This window comes from Desarmillaria tabescens, assembly GCF_030435595.1.
Source record: "Desarmillaria tabescens strain CCBAS 213 chromosome Unknown EV420scaffold_7, whole genome shotgun sequence".
Lineage (NCBI taxonomy): Eukaryota > Fungi > Basidiomycota > Agaricomycetes > Agaricales > Physalacriaceae > Desarmillaria > Desarmillaria tabescens.
Window position 1 is genome coordinate 824900 of NW_026848306.1, and position 16317 is coordinate 841216.

Below are 16317 nucleotides of genomic sequence, written 5' to 3' on the forward strand. Positions count from 1 at the left end.
ATTGTGCGAGCCAGAGACAGACCGACTTTGCAGTTCTCAGAACCGTTGGTGTAGAGCAAATGCTACCATTTAGTCGTCTATGCACTTGTACCGACAGAACTAGGCGACTTTTCTGGGGCCCATCGTCTAGAAAGCCTACCATCTGATATCTACCAGAGTCTTTAGGAAGATTTTGACTATTCCAAACTCATCAGAGCTGGCTTAAACAACGATCGGGCTTATTGGGTTCTCGACAGCGAAGAGCAACCCAGATAGGAGGAAAAGGTCAATGAGGTCGACAACGTGTCGCAGAACCTTCATCGCAAACATTCCTGGTTCTGACGAATCTAAGGAAGATGGCACTTTCGTGCCAACTCTACGTATCGATCCTGATCTTTCGACTAATCAGAGAGATTCGGAACCATCAGAATTATACGACGCTTTTCGACGGTATGCGATTTGGACTCCGTTCTCAAATGCTAATCTATATATCTTTCCAGGATCGTTCGGAGGCATCACATTGTGTCGCTATTCACCCCTATAGAGGGTTTAGATTCTTCAGATTCTAATGGTCCTATGTTACCTTATGTCGACACTCCCCAAGAGAGCCGCCCCTCAGACGAATATACCAATTGGTGCGTGCACCTATGACCATCCTTTTTAGACCCCATGAAATCTTTGCTGGGCCGAGCCATGGTGAAGCTACTCAAGATGGGAGATAGCGATAAGCTCTCCCACCGAATGAAGATGCGGCCTGTATGACAGAAGCGTACTACTCATTTGTTTTCCGAAAGAGTATTACGGCTATCGTTATTGCACTCACATTCCTTGACTCGGAATGTGTTATACTAAGATGATCATCACATTTTGCTTAGAGTGCGAGAGGGTAATCATTGTCTACTCGCATCCTAGCGGCAGTAGTGGTGTGGTATAAAAGGCATTATTTCTCGGAGACTACGGTGAGTGTCACTATTGTATTCTGGATCACTTGGACTCTCTCTACCGTCACAGATAATTGTAAGACAAGTTCCCGGAAATCTCGCAGGAAAGGCACTGATGAATGAAATCTACCCCCGCCCCTCTGTACTCCAGTTATTGTCGGAGAATGTCTCTGGGCTCCCCAGAAAAGATACCAATACTCTTTATTCCGCCGTGAAAGATCACAGGCATTCCAACTCCATATTTTGGTCCTACGCGCATCGTTCCTTCAATCACAATTTTCCGATCGCCCAGGATTGGGAGGTATCGAGGAGTTAACTCGACCAAGAGGAAGGAATCCGTCTCCTCGCTCTCTTCATCTGCTACGGCGAACGAACCACAAGCCACCGGGCACTCCGGGTCCGCAAAGTTATTGATGAGGTATTCGCCCAACTTCTGGATGCACCATCCTGTGAATTGCCCCTCATTACCTATGATAGTGAGTGTTGCGGTTCCGCTCTCGTCCCCATCGTCGGCTTGTTTCTTGGCTTTGGCCAGCCATTCTTTCGAAGGCTGGCCGGTGACGAAGAGAGCGATCTCGGAGGCGAACCGGTGTATTGCGGATAGGAGAACCATTCTACAAATTCCTCGATGAGCACAGCTAGAGATTTGTTTGCAAGCTCGTACTTTTCTTTGATCTTGTTTGGGGGAAGATGGATCTTTGAATGCGTGGTGTCAGCTTCAATGAAGGGCCTTATATGATATCGGCAAGATTACTCTCTGATGAACTACGGGCATCGAGGGTATCTTTGAGTGGGCGTTAACGGTTGAGAAACTGTATTGACGATTCGACTTCGGGTTGTTGATTCCTTGTCGAGATCAGCCAAGACCGACAATCCCCTGTTGCCCCGCATTCCTCTCTAAAGACTAAAACAGGAATTATATTGAGTGGAGATAAAAAGCCGTATCTTTTGTCCACTAGTACTATTCTGTTTAAAAAAGTTGCGAGTCTCTGGTAGTATATCGGTTAGTACACGCGCCTGTCATATCAGACCTGAGTCTATTGTCGCGCGAAAGCTGGGTTCGACTCCCAGCCAGAGAGTCAAGTTGAAGAAAGACTTTCTTTTTACTGCAGTGCGCACGCCCCCCCCCCCAACAGGCGACCGCACAGTCCAGACTTCCTAATAGAAGGAGGCAGATTATCTGCAACAAACATTTTACCGGGCCAGCTCAAATTAATACTCAGCTAGTACTCAACCACTGAAGTATGCTAGAGGTTCATGAAATTCTTCCACAAAGTCTGAATGTTATCAGCGCTCGGACACGACTTGAAGATGGGGGGCACCGTTAACGGATACCGTAACAGGTGCAACAGGTTACGCAGAAGCTACGCAAGCCGCCCAGGAGAAAACCGCCGCACCAACGAACTTCCTTCCTTTATCTAACATGGAGCATACAAAGGAATATATACACGGGTTCAAGTACAAAAGAAAGATATAGGAAACTTCTGACCCCATTTTGTTTTATCGTCAGCTCATACCACCCCGCTAGCGGTGGTAGGTAAGATACTTTCTGTCGTTCGAAAGGCCGCCCTTCGGATTTTATCGCGGAATCGGCAGATGTTATCATACGACAGGATTGAACGCAGCGTAGCCTTTAAACTGGAAAGAGATCCGTGCTGCAGCTCAAAGCATCGCTGTATCCACTCGTCGCTTCCCTCCCAGAACAAGTATATGCACCACAGACAAAGTACGGTTCCCAGAAGGAGCGCTAATATCACGAAAACCTTCAATAAAATGGGATTGGAAGATTCCAAGCACATCAAAAAGAATGATGCTAGAAAAGATACCATCCTAATCTCCTAGGTCAGTTTAGAAGACGAAATCAGAAATCACCAACTCACCCCCACATAAGAAGTGCATAGGGGATGCTATACACGATCGACAATCGTTCAAACCCTAGTCTCATCTGCCAATGCCGCTCAAGAAAAGACGTCTATTCAGATAATGAGTTCGTCGTCCGAACCCAGGGCAAAGAGACCAAGCGCACCACAACGTCAACGCCGACATATTTCATGGCATTGTGGTGGCTCATAAGTAGAAGGCCGATGATGATAGTTCCCATGCTACTTGCGACAGACAAATAGCACAGGACCTGTACCAAAAAATGGTGCTGTTGACCTGCACCCATCTCGTCGACCGAAGGTATAGCGAGAAAAGCCATGTTAACTGCCAGAAGGATTGTAGCCTAGCCATGACATTCATACGACTCTTCATTAAAGCAATCAAAGGACCATACGCACCAGTCCGACATGTTGTTGCCATTTGTCCGTAATCTGCTCTATGAGACGCTGCCACGGCCCCTTTGAAATGAGTCTATCCACCCAGACCTTATCCAGAGAAGTATAATGTTTAATCGGCGCATAGAATAGCAAGGGGTTCGCTATCTTGAACGGAACGGTGCGCGGCTCATTTACATGATCGTTTCCGTAAATAGATTCACCCCGATCGGTTCTTGCATCCCGCTGACCGTAATAGTTGAGAATCTGGTCACGTACTGTTCGTTGGAATGAGTCGGTGCTCAGAAATAGAGAAAAATGTGACACTCACACAAAGCCATCATGTACGACGCTGAATGTGATTTCAGCGAAAAGGACAGGTAAATATGGTAGACTAGGCTTGCCTGCCACTTCGGAAACATTCAATTCTGGGACGAGAGCTCCGTTGATGGAAATCTCATTACTAAAGTACGATGCCTTACTTTCTGCTATGATAATGTTTTTGCTCATGTTCTTCAGTTTATCGATGCTCCAAGTCACAGTTGAAGTGTCAGACATGTTTACATCTGCAGGAAAGAAGAAGTGAGTTCCACATTGCACGACAAGGGTAAACAGACTGAATTAACCTGATTCCGCGAGTAAGACGTATTTTTGGACTGTCTTCCACTGCGCTTCCGTAAGTGGGTGAATGTCGCTGAAAAAATATTGGTGATTCCTGGGAAATATTACTATCGGCAACACTAAAAGATGCAAAGAGAATCACCAATATTCTTTTTGTAGGAATCCTTGCGAAATAAGTAAGTCTCGCAGCACAAATTATTCAAGCTCCTACTTACTGCGAATGAAATCTGGGTTCATATCTCCCCTGAATTCCCATAGATAATCATCCAGTGGGCACTCGGAGAGCCAGAAGATGCATTCCTCATCGTGGTTGGTAAAGTAGTATTTGCAGCGACAGCAGTTATCACCTTCCCACGAAGGTTTATCGTATTCGGCGATTTCTACATATAGATGCCAGGATTTGATGCGACCAAATGATTTAGCCCTTTTCAAAATGGCGTCACTGAGTATGCTGGTGTATCTAGATACCTTCTCGGCAATGTCTGTGTCATACAACCACTCCTGAGTGATTACTTTCTATAAAGATTCTCAGAGATGAGTCTGCGATTGAATTAAAAAGACGTACATCTTTATTGTGATAAAAATATGGCTTCCCGTCTGAATGTGTATGCTTTGTCCAACCCTCAGGCAGAACTTTCTCTCCCCTAGTGCGACAATGGGTCAAGAATCTGACAAAATTGGAAGAAGATGCACATACGTTTGAGGTGAGATGCATGTATTGAATTCGATTTGCATAGCAGGCACTGTGAATTTTGCTATGGCCCATTCATCTCTAAACACTGTTATTACTTGTCATGAAACCGAGCGAAACGAGAGCACCTACATGTAAGACTTCCTGGCGTAGTGGCTTATGCCACATGGAAGACATTCTTGGAACTCTTTCTCGTCCCTGGACCAATCATCTGTACACGCGAGGGTACTGTTTTGCGTCAGGACCATCAATTCGCTGGACTCCGCAACTCGACCAGTGGTCTCCCTAGTTGTGGGCTCCGGTATCGGTAAAGTCGGCAGATTCTGGGGGCTACATAGAACATCAGGCGTAGACAGCGATGGTTCTGCAGATCTTGGTGATGTGTCCCCTGAGACGACAATATGAGGGATAGTACTCGCAACGTCGGGATCAATGCTGCTAACACCGGGAGAAGGAGAAGTTTGGCTGAAGGAAGAATCACCACGACTGGAGATCGAATGTCGAGGGTAGTCTTGTTCGGTGACCACCATCGAGGCAGGCATAGGGTTCGGTGAGCTGGCAACTGCGGTAACCTCCCGTTCGACGATCTCTACTATACTTCTAGCGACATGCGAACAGCTCGACACCGACACGTAGTCTTTATCAGGAGTGTCTATCTCATCGCGGGATGGTGCAGCAAGGCTGGAGGCTGACTGCGTGATCGATCGACGGGGGCGATAGCGATCCTGCGAGTCGATTTCCGTCAATGACGAGCAAGGGGATGGCCTCGCGGGGAAGGATAACTCGAGACCTGCAGAATCAGCGCCATCCTCGCTTGATGAAACAGACTGAGGGCGACGCATGTCGAAACGGTTTCGTGGATTCCAAAACTTCAAGGACCATCTTCTAGGATGCACTCTTGCTCGTTGATTAGGCCAAGGACTGTGCTGCTTGGAGGTAAAAGTGGCAGACATGGCGTAAGGATGGGACTGGCTAGTTCGATGCCTTCCGTTTAACAGAAGCAGTTGCTGTTAGAAATAGGTTTCTGGAGAACGGGTGCATTTTCCGATTGGTTGTCGAAAGTTGTAGGACCTTAGTTGAAACCGCATATTGATACAGCCAGCCCAGCAGGTGGGGCCTGAAGAAGCGTATACATCTTTTCTGATCTGATGGGAGGTGCTATGTGTCAACTGAAGGATAGCCCAAGAACCCGTGGCAAGACGCATTTTGGCCAAGAACCGTAGAAGGGAATGAAATCGGACCGGGGGGGGGGGCATAAGAAGAGTCCCAAACAAAGCACAAGCGGGTTTAGGGCGGATGCATTTAGTGCTGTGGTGGCAAGACATTAATAGAGAATTTCGAGCTTAAAAAATGTGGATCCGTTCGCGATGCGAGGACTTGTGGTGTTTGGATTAGAACAGAGAACAGGAACGTGGTGGTGACTCTACCTCAGGGAACCGGAACGCCTTCCTCTTGTCATCTGTGGGATGATAAGAGTCCTTGTTTCACAGGATACACAATTAATGGCGAACTATAAGTTAAGATTCACTGTTTTCGAGATTGATGTGATTTTTGAAGGGAGGAATGGTGGTGGTGATGGTGCTACCGGTGCCAGAAGGCCAAATCGGGCGAACCGGAAAATCCGGCAATCAGCACCGCCAGCACCGTCCCACAGTTCCACCATTTCCGTGCCTCGTTTTAGTCTCACTCTCTTCAAAATCTTTCCATAGACAAACTACATTTTTGAGCAAGGCATGGTGCCTTAATGGTTCGGCTTGTTCAGGCAGGTCTTTCTAGTTTGCTACCAGCTTGAAGTTCCGGGACGTGCGTCCAATGCGTCCCATTCCTTTCCGAAGCTTGCCATCAGGAGCCGTGTACACCAGTGGTAGTACAGTGGACGTTGACGAAACGTAGAAACTTCTGAATCTATCGTTATCCAAGTACTTCCATCCAATTTCGATGCTCCGCGTGAGCCCGAGAAAGACTTTACGCGTTAAGACGAGGCCTCTATTTAAAAGGGTAGAATAGTAACCCATTTCTGTCTATCTATCTACATCGAGGAACAAGGCATATTATATACGAACTTTGGACGATCTTCACTCGACACGGTTCTAATCTTGCGCCGACAATTAGTTAGACTCCGGCAGACACGGATGGATATACAGCTCGTGTGGCTGACTAAGGGTTACACCATTGAGTTGAGCATTCATTTTTTCAACAGCTAGACGTTCCAACCTGAGTCTCCTTCCTGCTGTTTCTGACCAATATGGATATACCGTCTGTTCGTGGGGTCTGTTTCAATCAGCCTGTGACACGGTCAGAAGCCTGAGGTTGGACCAGAGTCACAATTCTTAGAACCCCTGTAGGAGAGTTCCCACGCAGACTACGGGTAAGCCGGTGAGGACTTTGGCTAGTCTTCTTGCTCATTACCGTCGCAGAAGCACCCACGAATTTACTGAACTGCGAAACGTGTAGTCAAAGATGCTTGGGAGAGAAGTCTTAGGTGATTATGCGCGATCCTTTGCTCGGTTTTCGATCTGAATGGGATCGCAAGTCAGTATACAGCACGCATAGGATAGTAGTAGATTAGTCGGGTATCTTGATGGTATAAATATATGGCAGCGTGCTGTTGGGAGCCAATATATCTCGAAAAATCATTAGCACCTTGGGTCCAGTCTGGCTGTCATGACTCATATACTCAGGTCAGAATAGCACAACAGATTCGGTGGACACTTGCATATCGTCACTCGTCTCTCACATGCCAGTTTGTCCCATTGAAAAGTTGCAACGAGGCAAATACAATTATTGAATGATCCGGGAAACTGTCCGCAGAGCATCTGAGTCCCACTGGATGACACGCCTTGAGGATATGACCAAGAGATTGCCCCGAACAGAATGGCACGCCGGGGATTGGTCAAGAGCGACAGCAGGGGTCACTGGGAGGCATCTACTAATCCTGTTCGTCCTGTCCTCTGGGATGGGAAGACTTGCATATAGTTGGCTCAACCGGCACTTTAGAAGATCGATAACGGCGTTATTACTTCGCCCTGCGTTTCACAATCATCTGAGAAGCACGTACTCCCTTCGCATGTCATAAGAGAGAGGCCATGATACATAAACGTGTTGTTCCAGATAACGAATCCCCATCGAAGGGTATCCAAAGCTAGGTGGGGACTGTAGACTCGAGACCTTCATCATTGAATTCAGTTTCTTGATCGAATTCTCTTCAATACTAGTCAGCCTGCTCCACAAGGCCCAGTCCCTTGTAAGAGGGCTGTATTTTAGTCTTCGCAATGATATATCAGTGATGGCGTTGATAGATTCGTGTAGTGGTTTTGGGATATTTCGGTTTCAAGGAATAAGACGAGCGTTATTCCCCACGCATTTAGCGGGATATTAGGGTACAGAGGAGCTTTCAATTGATCACTCCTGAGTTTCGCTCCAAGAATGTCTAGTAGAAACGGGAGAACGGATAGCCCAATTATCTCTGTACTTGGAGTCGCTGTGTTGTAGATCAGGAAGGCTAGGCGTAGGAAAGTGTCATACGGAGTAAGAACCTTTGTCGAATGTCGCCATTAGAAAATTGATCCCATTTAACTGCACATATCATGAAGAACCCAGAGCCAAAGCAAGTTGTTCAGTGAGTGTCGTGATCTGCGTGGCCCAACTGTCAGAAAAAGTTGACGAAGCCCCGAATTGACAGATTGGCACTATACGACATTCCTCGGTGTATCCAGACAGACAGCCGAAGGCCTATCGAGAGACTGTTAAGTCACGTAGATACTGTCACACACGGAAGTATTTGAGCTAGGCTGGTGTCGACGGTCTGCGTAGTCCAAGGTGTACCGTGTCAGTACGTACGGAGACAGAATCGTAGTTGATCACAGGAGGATGAAAGCCAATCAGTGAAAATGAGATTTTCGCGCATTCAGGCCTCATGCCTGGGGTCTCATCAGTTTGAATTCAAGTATACTCCCCAAGCGGCTGTAATAAGTAGTCAAGAATAAGTAGGAGTATGTTGGCTCGGCAAATGCCGAACGACCCTGGATCGGACCCTCAACTCATCATTACACGGCACGGTACAGGCGACTGTACTACCAAGTCCAATTGTCTCCCTAACTTCTAATCAATCCCCAACCCGAGCTCACGACTGACCCGAGATCTCAAGCAGTTGCAGAATGGTTCCCTATGGATGACTCGGAGGATGAAGCTGGGGCATTACTCCGATACTCACTTTACTGCTTGTGTCGTCCGGAATCCTCGGTGACCACAGGAAATACAGTATTCCTGGCTCCCGCAACCGTCATGCAGCGCCCCGAACCTGCTAAAATATCTAAAATATCAAGGAATAGTACGCGATTCGACCGAAATTGTGCCGCGGTCCTGTCCAATGAGCATCGTTACAGTTTTCTCCGATCTTCAAGCAATGCTTGCACTCAAACTTTAGGTCTCGCTACAATCGTAGTCCCATGTGCCTTCGAATAGCTTCGACCCTCCTTCGGCGAACTGTGCTGGATGTTCCTTCTGAGCGATGGTGGCTGTGTCTAACAGCTTTTCATGAAATAGAAGATGTGGTTGTCCTTCTTTCCATCGTCATGTCTAACAATTCAAGCTTCAAGCTTCAAGATCTCGTATCCGCAGACTAAATGGGCTTGGATACGACAGACTGTAATCGAAGCAGCTATGCTGAGCTTAACTGTATCGTCTACCGAGCCCGGTATGGATGATCTGGATGGCGAGCTCCCATACCCGGCACGCATCACACGATCCACCTCGTTCTCCTCCTAGTTATCCCATCCTCCATCGCGTGATCCTCAGAGTCGCCAGCGATCATTCGATCGATGAGTCTCCGCCTTCGCTCTCGCGTCCCTTCATCAGAACCATGACTTGGCCATATGTTGATACAGCGCTGTTGCGAAGGTCTCAGAGGTTGTTATACTATGCACCACACCTACAAGTGTGCCAAACTCTGCTACACCTTCACACTAAAGCTGGCCCCTGGAGCTTTCGACAGCCAGCATCGCATAACCGCAACTTTACTTGTTTTGTCAAGGGCCCCCTCATCTTTTCGCGCAGGAACTATTCATACAGAATCTCCCTTCGGATCGGATTTTTCACCTATAAGTAATGTCAATATCTATTTGTGTGCCTTCCAGTTGTTACACTCACAATTTTCGGAGACTGAAGGCAGAATGTCCCCTGCTCAGGTAGAGTCTAGGGAATCGATAGTCCTGCCGCAAAGTGATGCTCAAGCGTATACATACGATTGGTCCAGGGACGAGAAAGAGTTCGAAGAATGTCTTCCATGTGGCATAAATCACTATACCAGGAAGTACTACATGTCGGTGCTCTAGTTTCGCTCGGTTTAATGATAAGTAACAACAGTGTTTAGAGACGAATGGATCCCAGCGAAACTCACAGTGCCTGCTATGCAAACCGAATTCAATACAGTTAGACGCATCTCGCCCCAAACGTACATGCTCCTTCTCCCAATCTTGTCAGAATCTTGACTCTTTGTTGCACTAGGGGAGAGGGAGAAGTTCTGCTTAAGGGTTGGACAAAGCATACACATTCAGATGGAAAGCCATATTTTTATAACGATAAAGATGTACGTCTATCTAATTCGATCCCAGAATCGTCTCTGAGAACCTTTATAGAAAGTAATCACCGAGGAGTGGTTATATGACAGAGAAATTGCCGAGAAGGTATCTAGATACATCGCCATACTCAACGACGCCATTTTGAGGAGGGCCGAATCGTTTGGTCGCATCAAATCCTGGCATCTATATGAAGAAATCGCAGAATACGATGAACCTTCGTGGGTCGGTGATAACTGCTGTCGCTGCAAATACTACTTTGCCAATCATGATGAGGAGTCCATCTTATGGCTCTCCGGGTGCCGATTGGATGATTATATATGGGAACTCAGGGGTGAAATAAGCCCGGATTTCATTCGCAGTAAGTAGGAGCTTGAACAATTTGTGCCGCGCTGCTTACCTATTTCATAAGGATTATTACAAAGAGGATATTGGTACTTTTCTTCGCATCTTTGAGTGGTTGCCAATAGTAATATTTCCCAGGAATCATCAATATTTTTTCAGCGACATTCACCCACTTACGAAAGCGCAGTGGAATACAGTCAAAAAATACATCTTACTCGCGGAAACAGGTTGATTCTGTCTGTTTATCCTTGTCGTGCACCCACTTCTTTTTTTCTGCAGATGTAAACATGTCTGAAACTTCAACCGTGACTTGAAGGCATCGATAAACTGAAGAACATGAGCAAAAACATCATTATAGCAGAAAGTAAGGTGTCTCATTTTAGTAATGACATTTCCATCAACGGAGCCCTCGTCTCAGAATTGGATACTTCCGAAGTGGCAGGCAAGCCTAGTCAACCATATTAGCCAGTCTTTTTCGCTGAAATAACATTCAGCATCGTACATGATGGCTTTGTATGAGTGTCACATTTTTCTCTGTTTCTTAATACCAACTCATTGCAATGACCAGTACATGACCAAATTCTCAATTATTACGGTCAGCGGGATGCAAGAACCGATCGGGGTGAATCTATTTACGGAAACGATTATGCAAATGAGCCACGCACCGTTCCGTTCAGGATAGCAAACATCTTACTATTCTATGCACCGATTTAGCACTATACTTCTCTGAATAAGGTCTTTGTAGATCGAACCTTTTTACGGAGTCGAAGGACTGCTCTGGTAGAACAGACCATAAACAAGCTGAACTTGTCCAACGGACTGGTAGGTACGATTCTTTGCCATGCCTTACATGGCAATTTGACCAACGTAATTAATTGCTTACAGGCCACAGTTCTTCTGTCAGTGAATATGTCTTTTCTGGTCATACCTTCGGTCGATAATATGAGTGCGGACCAACAACTTCCTGTGACAAAGATTCTCATCTGCTTCTCCGTTGTCCTTAGCTTTGGCAGCATTATCATCGGTTTCTTCCTCATAAGCCAGCATACTGCCCTGAAGCAAACTGATCGTTACGTTGTGGTGAGGTTTCTGGACATTGGTCTGGGGTATATCTCACAGCCTGGTAGGTCTCTTTCCTGCCGCGGCACTGGCGGATGAATCTAGGGTTTGAAAGGCTGGCGATTATATCCAGCGTCCCTCAAGCGCTTCTGATATGGGGGTGAGTAACGGATCCCGTTGAATATTTTCTCAGACCAAACGAGAAAACCAGGATGACTTCTTTCTTGGTCTCGTTCTTATCCATGTGCTTTGAGGCTCCAAACCCACGCTCGCTCAAAGCTTTCGTGATCCTCGCGTACGTTTTGATCACGGTGCTTGGTTTGTGGTGCCTTTCATTGTTCTGGGAGGACAGCGACCAATGGATAAAACGATTCTTAGTGTTCCAGAGAGATCTCCTTTCGTACACAAAGAATGCCTTACGTTTCACATTGTCTCGTGAGAATCTATGCAGACTCAGGAACAAGATCTGGAGGACGAGAAGCGGCATTTTGCCTACGACCGCCAACGGAGAATAGTGGATCGAAAAACCTCGGAATCGCTGTTCGGTATCACATATTTGTAACTACTGTTGTACGGGTTTGGATATAGATTACCACCTGTACATGGCAGTTTCATTTTCTATACGCTATAGATCGGCTAACTAACGCACAAGAAGAATATATAAATACGAGCTTTGTTATCATACGGAATAGTGGCGATGAAGGCCGACGCGTACCCCCCCGCTCCATTGGGTACTCGGAATCGTATACTGTTCCGAGCCACGCATGCATCTGACAAATTGAAAGTCATCTATTGAACCGTGATTCCGAGGGTGCGACCGCCATACCAAGGTGAAAAGGTTGGAGTAGATAAGCAAAGGTCACCATCAGCGGAGCCAGTGCTTCTTTCCAAAATCCTTTGAGGCTCAGGCACCGCATAGTGAGAAGTAGACGATCAAAGAGGAAAGCGCTGTATGACCTCGAGGTCGCATGCAACGCCAGGCGCGTTATGACATCCTCAAGAAAAGGCTCGGCAATATTTTCGTAGCGCGTAAATCACAAGATGCCAGAGAGGCGTAAGCTACGAGAGCGCTTCCTTGAAGTTATAGAGCAATCGAGACTATCCGCCGATTTCATCAAGCGTTACATCCAGTCTGGTAAGAGCTCAGAGAGAAGTGAAGCTGCCTATGGGAAAACGAAATACGAAGGTGCTGATGCATGAATTGATAGTGAGACGCGTCAATAGACAGACGGGATCAATGTCCTCGAGCTCGAGGTTGCGTTTTGACGAGGAGTAGATTTGGAGCTCCTTGAGAGCCGGAGAGGAGCATGGCGCTGGAGAGTCGAATGGCCGTATTCGTCCGGGCCCGGAATGGCGATATGACGTGCACCCACCAACGCGGAGAAGTTGTCCATTACATGGGATGGGAACGTTTCTTCGAAACATCCAGGGTAGAAATAGAATTCAATGGATTGGATGCTCTCCGGATGAAGAAGCATGACCTGGTCAAAAAGCAATACTGAGAGAAAAAAGCGTGTTCTTTATTTCACAAGAGTGTAAGTACAATATCATTGGTGATACATTAAATCATGAGGATGATACAAATTTCTTGAAAACGAATGCGCGGTAGTTGCAAGTCTGTCCTGCAGACTAAATCACCATGCCTTGGTAGAGAACTTATGTCCCTTGACAAACCCTACGAGATTCGTGATTGCTCGCCGGAAGAGTGACTCGACTAGCCATTTGCCTATAAGGAAAAGATAAATGAATGCTCTGCATAAACCATATATGTACGCACCCTTCCGACTAGGTGTTGGAGCGGGTGGATTTTCTGTGTCCTCAGATTCATCAGCTAAGGATGAATCAACCGCATGGGAGTCCGGAGAATCAGAGCTCAAGTCTTCCGTCGAAGTTTCCAATGCTGCCGAAATTAAACTACACCTCACTGAAGAGTCGTCGGAAATAGGCGGATCCTCCGTCCCAAAAGCGGCTGATCCGTAGCGCGCAAGCTGATACTCTTGTACAATTCTAAAAACAAAGGAACGGTTCGGTAGAAGACATTGCAATAATTAGAGAAAGCTCACTCTTAAAAGAGACCCAGGTCTCCGCATAGTTGTGACGGATCAGAAATCTCTGGGACAAATTTAACAAAACGTGGTTGATATGCATGACAGGGTCAAAGATACGATCTTCTTCTAGTTTATCAGTCCCTGGTACCTTGGCCAGGAAAATCTGGCTCGCTTCACTCCTCGCGTCACTTTTGGTCGAAGTCTGCGAAGCGTCGTCAGGAATATCCGTGTCGGGTGCGCCTTCTTGACCGGAAAGAATTCGCAGGATTCTATCATCACTTAGTCCATCCTGGAGGAGTTGGCAGTAGTCCTCCATGACGGCTTTGTCAAACTCGAGGGTACCCTTCACATATGTTGATTGAGAATGGTCTCGCCGCTCCGCTAGCGCACGCATGCAAAGGTTGTAGCACGTGGGATGATAGCAGTTTTCCCATGACAGCGGCTTCGACACTGCCAAGGGTTCTCTTGACTTGGGATGGGCGGTTTCTGGCAGTATGGGAACGCACATAGTAGGCCGAGCAAGCTGGGATTTCCGAGAGTGAGCTTTCGTGAGTCCCTGTTGTGCCGGTCGGACTTGAAGAACATAGTATTTTGTATCCTCTTCACTTGAATCCTCGACCTGAGAATTTTTCGTTGGATGAGACTTGAGCAAGCTGCCAATCGGCCCACCTGCATGCAGTAACCAGCATGTTTCCTATCCTGCAGACTATCCAGCTTCCATAGCATATTGTCGTCTTCCCCATCACAAAACAACTCCAGAGTGGCTACTACGGAGAAGGTGAAATATGAGTGCCAAGGTGGAGCAAGTTGATTGTCCGAATCAAACAAGGGAGCAACCATGGTTGGAAAGTACGAAGGGCGAGGCTTAGGTGATGGGAGCTGAGAATATGAAGGATAAGGGAGACGCTATTAGAAATCGTTTTTGAGTCCAGCATATTTTATACCGCCTCCGGGGTGACGACAAAAAACAAACGACAAGGGACAAACGACGAAGGCGTGAGAAGAAATCTTGATGATCTGAATCGGCCCGTCAACGGCCCGTCGATTATGTGAGGAGAGGGCTTGCACTTTTGTTTTCGCAACGACCGGTTGAAATTTGACTTTGGGGGACCTTCAAAGGCACAACTCTAACCCGAACGATATATTGCAATCAAAAAAAAATACGACATTATATCAAAGAGAGTGTGTGTTATACGGGATCAGCAGGTTTACGACACAAATAATCTATATATATAGTAAAGCGAAAGTGAGAGAATTTTGTTCGTCTGTCCTGCAGAACGAATCATAACTTGCTGGAGAATTTGCGCCACTTCACCAGCTCCACGAAATTCCTCATCGCTCGCCGGAGGAGCGATTTGACTCTCCATTTTCCTTAGAGCAAAATTCAATGAAGGTTCCAGTCTGAAAGCATAGATGCTCACCTTTCCGAATAGGCTCCGACACCGGAGGAGACTCTTCGGACGTCGAGTCCAGTTCATGCGTGTCTGGGCGGTCAGAGCCGAGTTCTTCCGTCAAACTTGAGTAAGATCCCCCCGGTGTGATACTATAAGTAAATGAAAAGTCGTCCGCAACAGACGTGTCGTCAACCTCTGGCTCTTCTGGAGGGTCGAAAAGGACGGATCCATAGCGTGCGAGTTGATGCTCCTGTACGATCCTGGAAAAAAAGAGTTAAGATTGTTCGTACCAATGGAAGATATTTACTTACTCCCGGAAAAGATCGACATCCCCGCATAGCTGCGACGGATCAGATATCTCTGGAACGTTCGACAAGATGTGATTGATACGCATAACCGGTACGAAAATCCCATCTTCTTCAGGATCATCAAATTCCGGCACCTTGGCCAGGAACGTCTTGCAGGTTCGACCATCAATCTCTGAAGCGTCGTCTGTGTCCGGGGCATCTTCTTGACCATCGAGAATTCTTTGAATTCTTGCATCATCGAGTCCAGCCCGGAGAAGTTGACGATAACGCCCATCCTCCTCGAGGGCTTCGCAAAGCGATTCGGAAAACTGGGCACGAGGTGAGTCATGATAGTCCCGCCATTCGGTTCGCACGCGCGCCCAAAGATCGTAGCAAGTAGGATGGTAGCAATGGTCCCACGGCAGCAGTTTTGACAGCGTCAGAGGTTCTCTTGACTTGGGATGGGCGGTTTCCGGCAAGATAGGAACGCACATAGTGGGCCGTGCATAGTCGGGTTTCCGAGGATGAGCCTTCGTAAGGCCTTGCTGTACTGGCCGAATGCAGATAACGTGGTATTTAGGTTGCTCTTTATCCGGTTTTTCAATCTAAGTTTTATTCAGTGGGTGAAGCTCGAACAAGCCGAAGAACTACGCACCTCTAAGCATTGTCCGGCATATTTTCTATCCTGAAAACCATCCAGCCTTTTCAGCATGCCCTCGTCACCCCCATCACAGTACAACTCTAGAGTTGCCGCTACGTCGATGGAGAAGGTGAAATAATGCTCGTAAGGTGGAGCCAGTTGAAACCTTGTGTCCAAGATGTGGACAGCCATGGCGGAGAGCAGTAATAGCAAAGGGGGCGAGCGGCTACTCCTGGATCCAACATATTTATACTGTCTCCTTGGTGGCAACAAAAACAAAGGAACAAGACAAAGGCGTGGGAAGATCACCAAGTCTCGATCATCGTCTTGATCTCATTGTTGATTTTCTCGGAGTTGGTCCTTGCATTATTCTTGCACTGGTTTGTCCCTGTTTCAGCACAATGACGAACAAAGAATACCCCCACTAAGTTTGGGCCCAATGTAATCATAACGATAGCGCTCCCTCGTATAAAATGGAGAG

At 47.0% G+C, this 16317-nt stretch overlaps 6 protein-coding genes and 1 non-coding gene across 7 annotated transcripts; 3 read left to right on the top strand and 4 right to left on the bottom strand.

The window, feature by feature from the left end:
- Nucleotides 1–797: 797 nt before the first annotated feature.
- EV420DRAFT_1104182 (uncharacterized protein) lies at nt 798–1913 on the bottom strand. The gene is made up of 3 exons (XM_060465847.1): nt 1675–1913; nt 1585–1616; nt 798–1534 (listed from the first exon to the last, which is right to left on the bottom strand). The coding sequence occupies exons 1-3, from the start codon at nt 1693–1695 to the stop codon at nt 1072–1074; spliced, it is 516 nt and encodes a 171-aa protein (XP_060335020.1). The 5' UTR covers nt 1696–1913; the 3' UTR covers nt 798–1071.
- On the top strand, nt 1907–1999 carry EV420DRAFT_t79. Its single transcript has one exon. It is a non-coding gene; the product is annotated as a tRNA-Asp (tRNA).
- A 340-nt stretch (nt 2000–2339) lies between these two features.
- EV420DRAFT_1104221 (uncharacterized protein) lies at nt 2340–5727 on the bottom strand. Its single transcript, XM_060465848.1, has 12 exons — nt 4620–5727; nt 4494–4568; nt 4362–4440; nt 4012–4312; nt 3939–3945; nt 3802–3890; nt 3580–3741; nt 3507–3527; nt 3200–3453; nt 2947–3144; nt 2801–2892; nt 2340–2750 (listed from the first exon to the last, which is right to left on the bottom strand). Exons 1-12 carry the CDS (start codon nt 5438–5440, stop codon nt 2432–2434), a joined length of 2418 nt encoding a protein of 805 aa, XP_060335021.1. The 5' UTR covers nt 5441–5727; the 3' UTR covers nt 2340–2431.
- A 3931-nt stretch (nt 5728–9658) lies between these two features.
- Nucleotides 9659–10519, top strand: EV420DRAFT_1638636 (uncharacterized protein; the record flags this gene model as incomplete). The annotated part of the gene is made up of 5 exons (XM_060476855.1): nt 9659–9807; nt 9859–9939; nt 9993–10074; nt 10124–10424; nt 10476–10519. The coding sequence occupies 5 exons, from the start codon at nt 9659–9661 to the stop codon at nt 10517–10519; spliced, it is 657 nt and encodes a 218-aa protein (XP_060335022.1).
- A 634-nt stretch (nt 10520–11153) lies between these two features.
- Nucleotides 11154–12154, top strand: EV420DRAFT_1519655 (uncharacterized protein). Its single transcript, XM_060472118.1, has 4 exons — nt 11154–11234; nt 11294–11488; nt 11536–11627; nt 11679–12154. The coding sequence occupies exons 2-4, from the start codon at nt 11318–11320 to the stop codon at nt 11980–11982; spliced, it is 567 nt and encodes a 188-aa protein (XP_060335023.1). The 5' UTR covers nt 11154–11234; nt 11294–11317; the 3' UTR covers nt 11983–12154.
- Nucleotides 12155–13257: 1103 nt separating this feature from the next.
- EV420DRAFT_1104434 (uncharacterized protein) lies at nt 13258–14494 on the bottom strand. Its single transcript, XM_060465849.1, has 3 exons — nt 14185–14494; nt 13531–14134; nt 13258–13474 (listed from the first exon to the last, which is right to left on the bottom strand). Exons 1-3 carry the CDS (start codon nt 14353–14355, stop codon nt 13389–13391), a joined length of 861 nt encoding a protein of 286 aa, XP_060335024.1. The 5' UTR covers nt 14356–14494; the 3' UTR covers nt 13258–13388.
- A 273-nt stretch (nt 14495–14767) lies between these two features.
- Nucleotides 14768–16141, bottom strand: EV420DRAFT_1104445 (uncharacterized protein). Its single transcript, XM_060465850.1, has 4 exons — nt 15852–16141; nt 15221–15801; nt 14937–15169; nt 14768–14886 (listed from the first exon to the last, which is right to left on the bottom strand). The coding sequence occupies exons 1-4, from the start codon at nt 16026–16028 to the stop codon at nt 14798–14800; spliced, it is 1080 nt and encodes a 359-aa protein (XP_060335025.1). The 5' UTR covers nt 16029–16141; the 3' UTR covers nt 14768–14797.
- Nucleotides 16142–16317: the final 176 nt, after the last annotated feature.

Coding starts and splice junctions, on each gene's coding strand:
- EV420DRAFT_1104182 (XM_060465847.1), bottom strand. CDS start 1,695: ATGCCCGTAGTTCATCAGAGA. Junction 1,617..1,674: donor TGCCCGTAGTTCATCAGAGA/GTAATCTTGCCG, acceptor ACGCATTCAAAG/ATCCATCTTCCCCCAAACAA. Junction 1,535..1,584: donor CCAAACAAGATCAAAGAAAA/GTACGAGCTTGC, acceptor AGGAATTTGTAG/AATGGTTCTCCTATCCGCAA.
- EV420DRAFT_1104221 (XM_060465848.1), bottom strand. CDS start 5,440: ATGTCTGCCACTTTTACCTCCAAGCAGCACAGTCCTTGGCCTAATCAA. Junction 4,313..4,361: donor ATTTTTATCACAATAAAGAT/GTACGTCTTTTT, acceptor GAATCTTTATAG/AAAGTAATCACTCAGGAGTG. Junction 3,528..3,579: donor GAATGTTTCCGAAGTGGCAG/GCAAGCCTAGTC, acceptor AATCACATTCAG/CGTCGTACATGATGGCTTTG.
- EV420DRAFT_1519655 (XM_060472118.1), top strand. CDS start 11,318: ATGTCTTTTCTGGTCATACCTTCGGTCGATAATATGAGTGCGGACCAA. Junction 11,489..11,535: donor AAACTGATCGTTACGTTGTG/GTGAGGTTTCTG, acceptor ACAGCCTGGTAG/GTCTCTTTCCTGCCGCGGCA. Junction 11,628..11,678: donor CAAGCGCTTCTGATATGGGG/GTGAGTAACGGA, acceptor CGAGAAAACCAG/GATGACTTCTTTCTTGGTCT.
- EV420DRAFT_1104434 (XM_060465849.1), bottom strand. CDS start 14,355: ATGGTTGCTCCCTTGTTTGATTCGGACAATCAACTTGCTCCACCTTGG. Junction 14,135..14,184: donor ATGCTGGTTACTGCATGCAG/GTGGGCCGATTG, acceptor AAAAATTCTCAG/GTCGAGGATTCAAGTGAAGA. Junction 13,475..13,530: donor GACCTGGGTCTCTTTTAAGA/GTGAGCTTTCTC, acceptor CTTTGTTTTTAG/AATTGTACAAGAGTATCAGC.
- EV420DRAFT_1104445 (XM_060465850.1), bottom strand. CDS start 16,028: ATGGCTGTCCACATCTTGGACACAAGGTTTCAACTGGCTCCACCTTAC. Junction 15,802..15,851: donor ATGCCGGACAATGCTTAGAG/GTGCGTAGTTCT, acceptor AATAAAACTTAG/ATTGAAAAACCGGATAAAGA. Junction 14,887..14,936: donor GTCGGAGCCTATTCGGAAAG/GTGAGCATCTAT, acceptor TTTTGCTCTAAG/GAAAATGGAGAGTCAAATCG.